Source organism: Rhipicephalus microplus, chromosome 2 (assembly GCF_043290135.1).
Source record: "Rhipicephalus microplus isolate Deutch F79 chromosome 2, USDA_Rmic, whole genome shotgun sequence".
In the NCBI taxonomy this organism is placed as follows: domain Eukaryota; kingdom Metazoa; phylum Arthropoda; class Arachnida; order Ixodida; family Ixodidae; genus Rhipicephalus; species Rhipicephalus microplus.
Genome location: NC_134701.1, coordinates 278,089,735 through 278,105,554, shown reverse-complemented (window position 1 = coordinate 278,105,554; position 15,820 = coordinate 278,089,735). Strand labels below are relative to the sequence as shown.

The 15,820-nt window shown below is 47.9% G+C and overlaps 2 protein-coding genes across 2 annotated transcripts in view; one reads left to right on the top strand and one right to left on the bottom strand.

Annotated features, from left to right (window-relative positions):
• LOC119179376 (hsc70-interacting protein) overlaps nucleotides 1–15,820 on the bottom strand; it is a 33,867-nt gene that overhangs the window by 1,980 nt on the left and 16,067 nt on the right. The gene's annotated exons all lie outside the window — the stretch shown is intronic.
• LOC119179387 (sarcalumenin) lies at nucleotides 3,441–14,154 on the top strand. The gene is made up of 8 exons (XM_037430457.2): nucleotides 3,441–3,794; nucleotides 8,643–8,672; nucleotides 9,343–9,544; nucleotides 10,102–10,237; nucleotides 11,482–11,959; nucleotides 12,475–12,591; nucleotides 12,674–12,846; nucleotides 12,960–14,154. The coding sequence occupies exons 1-8, from the start codon at nucleotides 3,695–3,697 to the stop codon at nucleotides 13,824–13,826; spliced, it is 2,103 nt and encodes a 700-aa protein (XP_037286354.2). The 5' UTR covers nucleotides 3,441–3,694; the 3' UTR covers nucleotides 13,827–14,154.

Sequence of the window (15,820 nt, the reverse complement as noted above, 5' to 3'; positions counted from 1 at the left end):
CAGTGCGGCCACGTTTCTCGGGCGCGCGCGTGCACAGTTCTTCTCACTCGACATTCCGGCAAACGCAAACCTTTTTGCACATACCGAGATGCTTGCGAGACAAAAACGGCTTAGTACCCAGCGCCTTCGTGGAAAAGTGAAGAAAGTGAGAAACGGGAAGACATACGACATGCATCAGGGGCCGCACTCTGAGACGATCAATTTTTGTGACTAATAGAAGAGTGTTTCAGGGTCGGCGACTTCCAGCTGCCGGTGAGTCACCAGGCCCTTGCGCTGTATACGCTCCCTGCGTCCCTCTATACGCCAGCCGTCCGCAAGGAGAGCCCACAAGAACTCATGGGCTCGGGTGCACAACACGCTTGCGTTGCGAGTGCTCAATTTCTCTAATGTCGCTATGCGTGACGTCAGATCTCGGGTCTTCAATGGCTGATGCCAACAGCTGCATTTCGTCAACCCCCCAATAAGAGTTCACTGAAAGCAATATTACGGGATCTCTCCAATTAAGAGTACGAGTCAGAAATGCTAGATTAAGTCTCCATATAACTTTTTTGGGGTTTGGGGGCCGTTCCACGCACTTCCCGCACAGCCGCAACGCACGTGCCGGGACCCCTACCACACGCAAGCGGGAGACAAATAAGCCAATTGGCGACGCTGAGGAGGGTGAAAGAGCGTCACCAATTGGCTTATTTGTCCCCCGGTTGCGTGCGGTAGGAGTCCCGGGCACGTGTGTTGCGGCTGTGCGGGAAGCGCGCGGAACGGCCCTTGCGTCGCAAAACCACGGCACGATTGTGAGGGACGCCGTAGTGGAGGTCCCCGGGCAATCTTGACCATTTGGTGCTCTTCAACGTACGTGCACCAAAATCTAAGTGCAAGGGCATCAAGCAGTGCACCTCGATCGAAAATGCGGCCGCCGCTGCAGGGATTTGATCCCACGACCTTTCGGGTCGGCAGTCTGGCACCACACTCACTAGACCTAGACTATGGCGGGTTCCCACGGCTAGCTTTAAGATGTGGTTTGTGTTAGCCATGACACCCGGTTTAGCCCAACTACATTCCGTGGAGGAAAAAAAAATTAAATATACACGCAAGTCACCAACTACGCTGTATCAATGTACGTCGATCGTGTCGCTGTTCCACGCTACCGCTGTGCAGTTTTTTTTTTCCCTTCGGTTTTCTCACTCCAACAAGAAAAGGCGGGCCAGGAGCGCGCCAAAACAAAACGAGCCGAGGCTCGAAAATTTACGCGTTTATTTTCGTTGTTCGGAGAAGCCGTAACTCTTCTAACGGTTTCCCGCCAAAACGAACTCGCGGTTCGCCCTTCCGCAAACACCCGACTCGACCGGAGGAAAACACGGCCCCCGTTTTTGATACGCGCATCGTCGAAAGCTCTACTGGGAACGGGACGGTCACTAAAGTTCCCCCGTGGAACCATCTTATCACTGGTAATAAATGTTTTCAGCGGCCTACACGTAAAGCCGCGTTATACGCGCGCTTACGTGGAAGGAGACGGAGCACACAGGAGAGGCAGTACAGTCGCGATCAATACCAAAGGGAACACCGAGATCATGTTCAAATAAACGGTTACTTGGAACGTACACAGATGTCTGACGCACCGAACAGCAAAAGATGCATCTCCGCTTGGGCATTTCGTGTCACGAACAAATGTGCGCTTGCCGAGCGCGTACAACCGCCATGACCTTAGAATGTGATTCCAGTGTTCCCTCTTCCCCGCCACGGTGGTCTAGCGGCTACTCGGCTGCTAACCCGCAGGTCGCGGAATCAAATCCGGGCCACGGCGACTGCATTCTCGAAGGAGGCGAAACCGCTTCAGGCCCTTGTGCTTACGGTTAGGTTCACGTTCAAGAAACCCGGGTAGTAGAAATTTCCGGAGCCCTCCGCTACGACGTCTCTCATAATCATACCGTGGTTCTGGGTCGTTAAAACCCCAACGATCCTCATCAGTGTTCCCCCTCGTACGGCTCCCGACTGTACGTTTCGGGACAAAGACGGGGCCCAAAGGGCGCTCAGAGGTGAAGGCCCTACACCCTATCTCGAAACGAAACAGTAAGATGAAGAACGAAGTAATCGGCCTCGAGTTTTGCCCTAAAACATCCGTCTCCTTCAGTAGGCATCAGCTCGCCAAAGAAATACTAATTTCAGAACGAAAGCACGACAGGAAAGCCACTATAAGAACCATAGCGTCATAGGACCTGCCTGCTTCGTATCAAACGTTTGTTTGTTTTAACACTACGTGGAGAAAGTAAGTGCACTTAAAGAACTCTGCCCAACCAACATAAACGCTGTTCCATTTGCACTCGCACACATCCCTACTAAAATCATTACATACATAGTGTGTTACTCTCTTGGTTTCCTGTTGAAGTAGCTCGACGTATCTCGAGATTGTCACCTTTCTGTAGGCCGTCTATTTCAACTGCCTTCGTAGCCTTTCAGCCAGTAGAAACGCGTCAACAGTCATTTTGTTGAGGTACAATCGAACGTCACGTATTGCTTTTCAGGAAAGGCTAGCAATAGTTTCCGAGAGCCCTCGCATTGCTTCAGGTGCATGATAACTCCCCAAAGAACCGCGAAGGAGCAGAGTTAATTAAGTATGACTCAACCATCCACTCTAGCACGAAGGAGTTGGCAGGATCCCTCTGTTTTTTAGAGTGTACTGTTCTGTGCCAACGTCTAGACACGATAACTTGTCTTCTCCAAGGACAAAACAAACCTTGTGCAAACGTAGGTACAGGATTAGGTCACCCCTTCTCACGCTCTTTCTTCCCTCGCACTTTTCCCCTTTAATTCACTTCGACACCATCAGCTATAAGAACAGCTGTAACATACGTATAACACCTCGCCTGATATAACCGATCACACGTACAAAAACGCATACGAGCGCGCACCCTGCACGCGTTATCGCATTCCCGGGATTCCTCGCCGCTATAGAATTACAATGTCCTTACACACACCATCGCAGCAGCATCTAGAGTTGGCACGTCCGCAAGACATCCCGGCCCCCCACCCCTACACCACGAAGCATGCCCCTGAAACATCATTTTTATCCCGTGCGTGGCAGACGATGCAAATTGCCGGCCACGCTTACGCGCACGGTCCCATATCGGCGGCGAAAGACCGGAGTCGAAGCTATAGCGCCAGGGAAAGGCGGCGGCCGGCTCTGGGTGCAGTGGCAAGGGGAAAGCCAAACACATTCCATGGTCCCCGAGCGGGACACACCTGAGCCACGGTCGGAGTAGATGCTGCGGGCAGAGCTAAAACGAACACAGCCAGCGAGCGCGTCCTCTGCGGCAAAGCAGAGAAAGAAGAGGCGAGGCGACTAAGACGCTGGCAAGGGACCAAGGGGCCGGGGTCCCAAACTTAGGTTCTCCCCTTTCCTTTCGCCTTTCCCCCTTGCCCTCGATTGTAAGAGAGAGGGAAGGAGTGGGGCACGCAGCTCGAATCCGGAGCTAGCCCCCGAGTGCGTTAGCGGGCGACGGGACGAAAAACCGGGGCTGCGGGGAGACCCTGGGAAAAGCCCACGGTCGCGGGTTAGTGCTGGCTGTGGTCGAGCAGCGGAGCACACACACGCCGTGGTGCGATCGATTCACCGGGAAACGAGAAGACACCAACGACCGGCCGCTGAGCGGAAGGACGACGACGACCAGTGAGGCGGCGACGCTCTAGCAGCGGCCTCGACATGGCACCGGCGGCGGACGAGCAGAAGGTCAGCCTGGACGCCCGAGGCGTGCTCATCATGCTGGTCGCCCTCGGAGGAATCGTCGGCCTTTGGGTGAACGGTGAGTGTGGCGGCGCCGAGGAGACCGTCGCGATGCGCAGTGGTTCACGTACACGGACGCACGGCTCTCTGTCGACATCCTGGAAGCGGATGCAAGGTCGGCCCTGACCAGCTGATGCTGCAGACTATTGCGGCCTATGCGTGGGGGTGCCTCGAGTATAGTGAGGGCATGACGGTCTATCACGCTGGCCAGTCTAGATTCGCAAACGCTTCTTGGGTGCACATTTGTTTGTACTGCCTAACAGTCGACTGACGTTACTACAAGACATTACAAAATGTCCGGCTACGATATGGAATTTTCCCATACGGTATAATAACCGCAAACGCTTTTCCTTTAATGACAAAAAAAATAAATGTTTGGATTACATAACAGTGCATGGGGAATATTTGAAAGTCGTCCGGTCAAGGATAAAGGATACATCAATTGGTAGCTGTGCTGGATTAGAGCGGAAACAAGCGCCAAATTCCGTTCCTTTACTCCGACACCAAGGCAGCGCAAAGACATCCGAAGCGGGGACGGCATTACTGTTGGTCTCAAGTTTCACTTGCGCATGCATGTTGAAATTGAAATGCTGCAAGCGTCATAATCAAGAAGTGTTTTAAACAAGCGTGTTATCTCACACACAAATTCGATAGAGGCTCATGCGGTTCGCAGAGAGCTCCTGTGGATCGTTACATCGAGGCTTTGCATGAACCCTCCCCCCCCATTCACGATTGATTTGATTGATTGATATGTGAGGTTTAACGTCCCAAAACCACTATATGATTATGAGAGACGCCGTAGTGGAGGGCTCCGGAAATTTAGACCACCTGTCCCCCCATTCACGAAACGCGCGAATCCAACAGCAGGCCGAGCTAGGAAGCAGACTCCTGCAAATACGGAGTCCAAAACTTCAGGCGATCAGTCGATAAGGATGTACCACGCGCCAGCCAAGCCTTCGCCGTTTCGGCAAGCTCGCCCACCGCGAGAGTGGTGCAGCTTACGACCATAGACGGGTGGCCCACCACGGAGGTCTACACGCCGTGCCGAAAGAAGTGCCCGAATCTCGATCATGCGTAATGCTAGCTTCCTGGCAGCGCGCCAAGGTCAGCCCGATCGGAACCGCCTGCCGCTACTCGAGGAAGATCGCGACAACCGCGCCGGCCCACACGATCCGCAACACTCCGCCATCGAAGGCGAGAAGTTAGAAAACGTGCACAATGCGCACATTGTCGATTCACTTATTCCGATGTACAGTCGCGAGCGACATCAGGTGGAACACTGGAAAACGCAGTCGGAAAGAGCAAAAGTGCTAATACTAAATCTTAAAAGGTGTCTATGCAATCCGTCACTCTTATATGAGTTCACCACAAAAGTTCGGTGCTTGAGCTAACACTGCTTGCGATAGCAAAAATAGTTACTATTAGCGAATTACTGTGCTGCTGAAACGAGGGTGGTAACCGAATAGGCAGCTTACTAACTTAGCAACCGTGCAGTTGATATGGTACGTCGATAGCGAAGTAAACCGAAGTTATTTTCTACAGCGCGAGTACTCTTCTTATCAGAATATCCCACATGACAACTGAACAGTAAAGCTGGCCTTTGCCGGCGTTCGCTTTGGGCCAAGCAGGAAGGTAAGAGAGTTCGAATAAGGTCTCCGGCACTTTGGACACTGCCCCTATTCTAAGTCACTCTAGTCTTGCTGAGGACCGTTGCTTTAGTGGGCATACCGTCATGTTTATTTGACGCAAAGATTTTGGGACATGCTTTGGAGCTCCCATTAAATTCGAGAAATATAGCATCCACAACGCAAAACCAAAACGCTGTTTGGGTCTCGCGCATGCTCAGTGGCCTCGACGCTATTCCTTTGGGCCTTCTATCCAAAGACTATCTATTATTTCATTCTCGTAATGCATACACAACAGCACAAAAGTTGCGCATTTTAAGAATGTTGCGTGTTCTGGCAAAGCGTATTACAGAGTGTCCCCATCAGTAACGATGTTCCAGACTGCGAACCTGAGTGACGAAATTACAGCGCCACTATGCCCATGAGTGAGCTTGCAGATTTCCAATCTCAAATGTAGAAACGCAGCCAGGAAACGCCGTCCTAGCGGTAACATCAAAATGAGGACTGTAACGGTTGTAGAGAAGATGCATAGCGCCAAAAACCGGAAATCACTAGGAGTGCAATCGCTTGTGCCCGCACCGAAAGTTCTTTTCAGCCCCTCCCTCCCCCAATTTAACAGACGGAGTTCCGTACATCGCGTATTGGTACACAGGACCGTACACGTTGTAAGCCTGTAGCTTTTGAATACAGTCTCTTTTGACTTTAGACTATAGTATACGAAGAGATTTCCTCCGGGGCGCGATACGCTACAGGCTAGAGCATGACGCGAGTGCAATGACGATCAACGCTAACGAAAAGCTCTGTGTGCAAATGTGGAGCTCTCTGTTCTCTTCGTGTTTAAAGAGCTCCAGCCCATCTGAATCGGGACAAAATCACCGAGTGACGCCACTGCCAGGGTTGACTGAATTAAGTAAGCTCTCGGCATGACGGTACCTTAGCTAGGGTAAGGGGGAGGGCGGGGATAGTGGGCCAAGGTGCTACTGGACTCGTCAATGAACAGCCCCAGTGGGTCACGGTGTCTCGGGCGGCCATTCCGTATGCAACGGGTGCGGCGCTGTCGCCCGTCACCACGCTCAGCGAGCAAAGGCGCGTCGGGGGGAGACACAGCACGTCTCGAGAGAGCGGCGCTTAACGCTATAAATACGCCCTCGACACCCCCCGAAATAAAGCGGCGCGCCACTTGTTCGCGGTAACCGGCGACGCTAAACGCCATCGCAGTCCCCCAGACCGTGCGAGGCGGACTAATCGTGGCGTGTACGACACGCACGCACAAACAACCGGAGAGAACATCCCCGTACTTGGCACGCACGGAGTATAGACGGACACTACTGCCAGACTTGGGCACGCCCAGATAAGTTCCCGTCCGGGCAAGAGATAATTCGGGGCTCCTCCAGGAGTCCCCGACCGCGGCAAGCGCGGAATAGAACGCAAGCGCATGCGAGCACGACCGCGGGCATGTGACTTCATGAGGACGTCGCGTTAGATGCGGATTTATGACCAAGCGCAGAAAAACGTGTTCCAGAGAAACAGAACATGAAGCGATGCTGCAATACAACACATTTTGCCTTAGAAAAAAACACCGTCAGAACACACGCGCGTGCACAACCAATAAAGGAAAAAAAAAAAACGAGAACGGGCGAAGCAAGGGGCCGGCCAAATGTCAAAAAGTCAGACGAGCCGCACTGATATATCAGTCTGAACTTCAGAAAACGATTTGAAAAAGTATAGTTTCAATGGACTATCATACCACGTCGACAGCTAATCAATTGTTCGTATTGCAAGACAAGACAAAGCTTCTAAAAATGCAGGCTTCTGGACAAGGCCAAGTGCCATGGCAAAAGTGAATGAAAATCGGTCTTTGAGCGACCCACAATGAGGTCAAATTCTCAGAACTAAATGAGCTCACGTGGATCAAGCTGGGACATTTGTAGATAAGTGCGTACGAGCAGGAACCAGCGAGTTAAAAGATGCCTCAGATAATGTTGCCTAAACCTGCAAGGGTACATCTACCCATGCAAGTACTGAATTCCATGTTCTTTCTCAAACCCAAGAATAGCGATGGATATGTGGCCCCTATAGAGCCACTGCATTTGGTTTCCTATTGCCTCCACAGCAAAGGTGGTGTAGTGTTCCACCATCAGCGGCTTTTAACCTAGAAAAATACCCTGGCAAGACATCTAGATCCTCAACGAAACTGAAACTTTTGCCTTCTTTTGAAAGTCAAAATTTTTTCAAAGTCAAAATTAACTTGGATAATAGTGTTGCATATACTGAACCTCTAAAAAGTTGTCAATTTGAACAATATCTGTGAACGCAACAAGACCTGTTGCTGGCAAATTCTGCGTGGGTTTCTGGACCTCTCTTTCAAGGCATTAAGCAGACATATTGACACATTGCCAACAGTACATATACAAGCACTTTTTCACGGATGATACAGACGGGAGACATGAAATAATTACCAAGGTCAAACTAAAGACAAACAGTACAAAGTTAACTGCAGAGCACGGGGCAAGATACCCTTACATTTTCTTGTGTAGGTGTGTGAATTGATAATGTCAAGTATCCTTGTTGGAATTCTGGCACAACAATAGTCTTCATAAATTTGAAGCCTTATTTGGTTAACTTCTTTTATTAAGTATTCTTTTGCATTTCTCTTCAGTCAGAGTACTGGAACCTTGGCATGGATGAACAAAGTGTAAAGAATACACCTATCAATCATTGCTTGTTTCTTTAGTCCTCAAATAAGTGAGTGATAACTATCAGCCTACCATAGCTCCGTGTTCTGCTTACTATAAACAGAGCCTGCCGCTATGCACTGCCTATGAGGTGTGCGCATGCACCAGTGCAGCCATTTCGTGCGTGGAAACAGGCTTCTTTTCTGGCTCTATCACTTGGAAATTCCCGCTGCCCAGCCTGAAGAAATCCTTTCTGCAGTCAGATTTTGCAAACGGACAGTTTGTTTGAAAACTGAGAAAGAAAAACAAACACTATCTTTTTCAAAGCACATAAATTGTGACTTCACATTCAGTGTTCCTATGCATGACAGCACGGGCAGTGGGGAAAAGAGGTGCATGAAGAGCAGCATAATTTTGCATAACGTGCTACATGTGAACTCCTAATTTGACAATAAATCCTAAACAATAGCCAGCTTACAAAGATCAATCAAGTGAGGAAACACAACTTGTCTCCAAGAGGTAATCAGGAATGTGATAAGGTTATCTACTTTTTTTTTTTCTTTTCAGAGTTCATGGTGTCGGAGGACAACTACCCTGGTAAGATGAACTACTTGAAACACATGCACATATACCACTCCTACATAAACAAATCAACCCAACTGATGCGTAAACAGCGACACTCTTGCATATACAGGAATAATAAAATGAAAAGCATGCTGGGAATCGGTGATTAAACGGTAAGAATACAGAAAGTTTAAACGGGTCACAGAATAAGACATCCAAACAATAACATTGGAAGTAACAGGAAGAACAGAACTTTTCATGCAGTAACGTAATGCTTTACGACGAAAAAAAATGAAATCAAAGGATAGTGAAGCGAATGTCAGTAGGGTACAGTAAGACTGATGGGATGGCACTTGCAAAAAACCCGACAATAAATGCCAATCAAAGTTCGAATGGAAAGCCATTGCATTCATCACATTTGAAATGCACCTAATTTGGCAATCCTGAAGTCATTCATAGGCCAAGAAACTTTTTCATGGAAAAGTGCCATGAGCACGAAAGCAATTTTTTTCAATCAGATGGGCCAGTGCGCTCTGCAGTTGAACAAAGTGAGTAGTTCGTAGCAGTGACAAACATGCAACCGAGAAGTATGCCAAAGTTCAGTCATAATTACAGAGTTCAAAACAACACCATAGGGAGACAGTTTAAAGTTAGAAGGCATGCCTGTAGTGAACAGAGATGGAGCTGTTCCTCTTCCTGGCAGCGGGCTATGTGTACCAGCCACCTAAGCGTGGCAAGGCGGCAGAGCCTGCGGTGCGCGAGCCCCCACGGCCAGTCCTGCTAACAGTGGAGGACTGCGGCAAGCTGGCGCTCGAGGCCGTCCGAGAGTATGTCGAACGACACCCCATCGAGAGGGACGACTCAGCAGAGGTCACACGAGAAGAGACCGAGGACAAGGCCGCCAGGCAAGCACTCACAAGCATTCCTCTAACCTGTTCTATCTAGTTCCACAGACCGGGCACAGCAAAAACTCCCATTCCACACAACAGATTTGTCCTACTCCATACTTTTGTTGGATTCGTCAGCTTAAGTGCGCCTAATGCACATGTGTCATGCAAGTATGTACAAGTGTGGTGACAGATATCGCCAACCATGTTCACTTTACTTGCTTGGCTTTTTAGTGTGTTTCTGCAGTCAAAAACAAACAGAACATTCCTGACAAGTCTATGTTGCAATCAAATCCAGTATCAAGGCAGTCCAACAGAGCGTGCACAGGTATAACGTCATGTTCCAGCAATGGCAGCATAGCACCGACCCCACTTGATATAATATGCACCAGACACTGCCAGCAACACACTTTCAATTATGAGATTGTTCAAGATAACGAGATTTCAGGGAGTGAGTTCACTACACTAGTGTGGCTGTTCCACAAGCCGCGAGCATGCGGGGTTAAGGTGGAAAAATGGTAAACAGTGTTCACCAACAGAGCTGAACGCTGACACCTACTTCTACTTTGATGCAGTGAGGAGGAGCCCGCCGTACTGGACGAATTCCTCAGCAGAGCCAAGGCTCGAGATGAGGACACCAGGGCTGCTGCTTCTTCGGAGGAAGTGCACGATGAGGAACCGCCCAAGAAGCATGTCGTCGAGAGCGAGGAGGTAAAGGTCAAGCCGAAAAAGACCAAGAAAACTAAGAAGGCCAAGAAGACAGCTGCCGCCTAAGGTTGCAGAAAACGGTGCCCTGTCTCACACCTTCACCTTACCACTATCAATACTAGATCCCATCCCATCCCGATCGACACCACTTTGCGATTCCAGTGATTTATTCCCGACCGTCTTTCAATCACACACGAAAAAATTCGGGTGACATATGTAGCATTGTATTTCACTCTATTCTGGACCTAGCGATTCAATCACAGCTGTTTCGAGGTATACAACACGGCTGAGTTGAGAAGATACTGCCCGGTCATTGCCCCTGGCGATGTATACTGCCAATAATAATGTTAAATAAAAAAACTAGAAAAATGTATAGGAAGGCGTGCATTTACTGTTGACGAATATCTTTATTGAATCAATAGGCAAGCATCCTTGTTTCATATGTAGATGGCTTACTCTATGATTGGTTGTGTGCAAACAAAATATCAAGCAAAGGTATGGTCAATCTCAAGTTTAGGTTAATTAAGCAATGTGTTGCCACACGGATCTAAGTCAAGCAACGAAACCAGCTAAAGCTTTCTTGTACTCCATTTTTTGCACTGTTTTATTTCCGAGACAAAATCAGATTTCTTACGCATTCCTAAGACATAGCTTCATACCAAGCGTTGATTCACCGCTATAACCTGCGGAAGTGGTAAGGCTGCCATGAAAAAAATTGTGGGTATACAGAAAATAGCACAACACCTAAGCACTAACATAATCGTCTCGAGAGTAAAGTGGTGCTTAAAATTTTGTAGCATATGACAGGTCAAGCACAAAGAGAATTTAACGAGATGGCAGATACAGAAAAGAGAGATGAATAAAACAGAGTTTTGACCGAACCAATGTACTTTGCCCAGTGAATGAAAAAATATATATATATCACGATTATGAGGACAGAAAGGAGGTATGCATATATTAAGCAAAAAAAAAAAAAAGAGGGCAAGAGCACAGCCCATTCTTATGCAAGAAGACTAGCAAAGCCATAGTAACCACGGACACAGCGGAATAGTCTAGCTCGTAATGCATGCATACGTACCATTACTAACTTGCAACATAGTTATGATGTTTTCTGGCTCGATATAGGCATATATACCATCAAACCGATGCTTCATCTGGCAGGTACATGGTATGTTGCAGCAGGCAGACGGTGTGATGAAATGCAAACGTGTCTTCCTCAATGCGCTAACTTTCCAAATCGGCCGCAGGAGGCCGACGAGGAAGGAGGCGTATCAGCAGGGCAGGAAACAGAAGAGGAAGAGAGTGCCGAGGCTGAAATACATGGTGAGGAGGAGGAAGAGGAGGAGGAGGAAGGTGAGGATAGAGGCGAGGATAGCGGTGAGGAAGCCGCATCAGAGGAAGAGGCTGCCTCTGAGGAGGAAGAAGAGGAGGCGGAGGAGGGAGGTGAGGAAGCAGGAGCAGTGGGAGAAGAAGCAGAGGAGGGAGTAAATGTGCAGGAGGATTCTGAAGAACAACACGAAGAGGAAAAGGCTCGAACAGGACCTCGGTCACGCAAGCACATCGCTGAAGTGCTCGGATTTGCCGAGATTGGAACCAAAGAAGACAAAGAGGAAGAGGCACTCATCGAGTCTATCCTTAAGGAACTGAAAAAACTCTCCGTGAATGACATCGAGCCAATGGAGAAGCTTTACAAGTTCAAGGACATAAGCACCAGACTGCTTGGAGGTAGCTATCACACCATGGCCCAAACAGTTCTCTGTAGCAGGCTCAGATCCGTATTCTAGAGCGTTCCTCCACTCAACACCCTGCCGCTACTCAAGAAAATTGGTGACAGCGCCACCCTTCGACAGAAATCTCCATGTTGGTACACCCCAGCAATGCCTGAAAAGTACAGCATGGTCTTCTGGCGAGAGGTGGCACTAGACTCAGCTTGGCGAATTCAAGAAAAAGGTTCGAGTTGAGGCTTGCTAGAGAATACGAGGATCAAGCTGCATTAAATTATGAGGCTAATTGTAGCACTAAGCTTAGTACATGAAGAAAAGAATATTCTCATAACTTAAAGTCCTATAACAGCCACTATTACAACAGAGAAAAGCACATACAGGACCAATTATCACTAATTAGCGAGTCTCTAGAAGAAGAGTGCCCCCAAGGATAGTTTCATACATAACTTTTTAGAACCAAAGGCTAGAGAGGAAAGTCGGATGGATTCTTGACCCTGCTCCTTTTCCTTGACTCAGATGCTGAGATATTCAACAAGCCTATGGCACTTTTCCTTGGGCCCTGGAGCGCCGGCAAGAGCAGCATCATAAACTACCTGCTGGGCACAGAGCATACCAAGGCAGGCCTCAAAACAGGTGCGCAGTACTCATTGTTTACTATCTCAACAAGAGAAGAAGAGCTTCCATGTTTGACAATATCGGTCCTGGTACAATGCAGGTCCGCAGCCATCTGACATTGATTTCACCATTGTTCACTACGCTGACAAGCTTCAACGACTCAGTGGCACCGAAATGGCTGCACACTGGGCCTTCTCAAGTGTCCAGAAGTTTGGCCAAGGGTTCCTGGATCATTTCAAAGGAATCGGCCTGCCTCACCCACTGCTGCAAAAGGTACGACCAACATCTTGAACAGCGAAAAAAAAAAAAAAATGACTGGATGCAAACGCACTGCTCAGGCAGCCTACGCAACTTGCAACCACTCTAGTGTGAACCTTCCATTTCAGGTGACCATCGTGGATACACCTGGCATTCTTGACAAGCGCAAAATAGAGAACTACCCTTTTAATGACGCCTTTCAGTGGTTCATCGATCGTGCTGATGCCATCTATGTTGTGTTCGACCCAAGCAAGCTCGAGGTAGGGGAAGAAATGGCCACTCTACTTGACCAGCTCAAGGGTCGTGAAGGTCAGATCCGATTCATTCTCAACAAGGCAGACTTCATCCAGCCTCATGACATCATGCGCGTTACCGGACAACTCTTATGGAATATCTCTCCCCTCCTGGGGAGTAGTGATGCTCCAATAATCCATGTCGTTTCGATGGCTTCAAGGCCTTTCCATGCTGGCACCCCTGCAGAGTTCTTCGAGGAGCAAGAACTGGCCCTGCTAGAGCACTTGCGTGAGATAATGGATGAACGCGTAGAGAACACGATTGCTTTTGCCCGTCGACATGCTGTACGTGTACGCAACCATGCAAAACTTGTTGACTGCTACCTGAGCACATTTTACAAGCAGAAGGGACTGTTTGGAAGCAAGAAGAAAGTGGCAGAGCAGATTGCCAAAGACCCAAACAAGTATCACATATTTGAAGGGCTCAGCAGGCTAACCAACATCAGTCGCTACGATCTTCCAGACCCCCAACTGTACTACAAGTTCTTCAAGATCAACCCCATGTACGACTTCAAGCCACTCACTGCCACCTGCACCTACTTTAAGGGATGCCCGCTTGATAAGTTGGACATTGCCATTGCCTACGACTTGCCACAGCTACTGGGCAAGTACAATGACCAAACCAAACTGAAGAAGGACCAGGACAAGTCCATGGCAGGACATGCTCCAGTGCCATTACCAACTGGGCAGCGACACAGCTGAGGTGTGACAGTTTCAGCACGCAGATCTCTCACCTTGGACACGGTGACCATGCTAAGCTGCAGTGTCTGCATCTAGAATATTGCTTCCTGCCAGAAAGCAGTGCCTGCCATCTACCAACAGCAGACGTAATAAAGCTTTTTCTCTTGGAAATACTGAATAACAGGGAAGCACCAAGCTCTATCATCTGTAGAGCCTTGAGATTACAGTGCATTAGTCGATGCCACGGCAGGAACAAATCTGCTAGATGCGGCCTCTGCAGCTTTGTGAATCACAGCACTGCTATTGGTCTTCAGCTTGTGGCACGAGAGAACTCATGAGTTGAACTGGCCATGACTTTTGTTTTCCTTTACTCGTATACACAAAAAATTAACTTTGCGTTTGAACTGCAAGACCCAAAGTCATGAACGAAAAGATTTGAATATTTCTGGGAGTAATTCGGTTACCTTTTACAAGCATCAATACCATCCACAACACAGGCCTCCGTTACGTGACCTATGATCACCTTCAGAAAATCTGTTAATTTTACCTATGTTATAAAAAAAGAGTGGACAAAACTGGTGCCATCGGGATAATGTGACAATCAAAGCATCTTGAGCATTTCATTGTTTCTTCACCTAGTTAGAAGACACAAGCTGATAGGTGTCTCCATTCATCGCCTCATAGAGCAGTTTGCTAGAAACATTACTTATATGCCGTCATTAGATGGCATTTATTCTCCTTTGCCACAAGTGGCGTTCCTGTAAACACTCAGCGGCCGATGAGCTTTTCAATTCTGTAAAAAATACTCAGCGGCAGATGAGCTTTTCCATTCTGTAATAATTTTAGCTGAAATGCACAAAACAAAAGGCAACCTACAACAGCATGCTTTTAAATCAAATGTATTCCGATGGCTAAGGCACGAACCAGACGAAATGGGATGTTATCATGACATAAAGCAAAGCAACAGCCTTGAAAATGCGCAACAACTGAGTGCTGGCAGTGCTAAGTCTTTGTGAATGGCTTCCAAGTTTGTGCTCTGGAGATCTATGCTGAAGAGATCAACGCTATTCTCAACAGAATATGAGCACTCAAATGCCTTTGGAAAAGAAGGGTTGGCAAAATGTTGCAAGGCTGTTCCACAGAGCGTGTATCTGGAGAATCCCACATTAAGAACACATTCCCTACTGTCTAAGTTGTGCACTCATAACAAAGAATACAGTAAGTTGTATACAGATTGCATGATCAATTAGGTTTAAAAAACAATTACATTCATTATACAGCCCCCACATGCTAGCTATAAATGTCTTACCAAAGCTTTTAACTTCATAATGTTTATTTGAGTGCAGAGTCCGCTTTCTCTATTCCAAATGAAATCTACACTAAGAATCTCAGGGTTTTCTTCGTAGTTATGAAGTGAACAGTCAAGTCATCGTACAGCACTGAATGATTATTCCTCACCGACTTTGGACTTGTTCAAGCCTAGTAAGGCTGATATAAGCACAGCTTCAGGTTTACTCATCAAACTAAACCTAGCAGATTAGCTCTTCTAGTCAGGATCTGTGATATATGGAAATGGCTAAGCTGTTGGGGTGACGTTTTTTTTTTTTCCAAAGCAATAAAAATGTCCTTTACAAGCCTTTGAAGCTCTGCGTTTTCCATATCACTATGAAAAAAAAATCCGTAAATAGAGTGCGAGCTCGAGCCAACGTTTCGACAAATTGACTTTTCTCCAACGCTGGAACTCATTTCCTTAGCACTAGTGTTTACATACCTGCCAAGTTCAAGGAATTATTTTTCAGCATTTTTTTGGGCCCCAAAACAAACAAAAAAAGGAGGGAGGGGGTAGGGTCCTAATCGCAAGCGCCAACATCGGCGTTTCGGTCTTATGATGGCTTGGAGTCGAACACACAGGGTAGGTTTCCCACTCCTCATAGTCATAGGGGGAGCGCGAATACTCCCATAATTTTGCGTCACCAAAAAAACTAGCAAAATTTATTTCCATCAAAACAACTCGC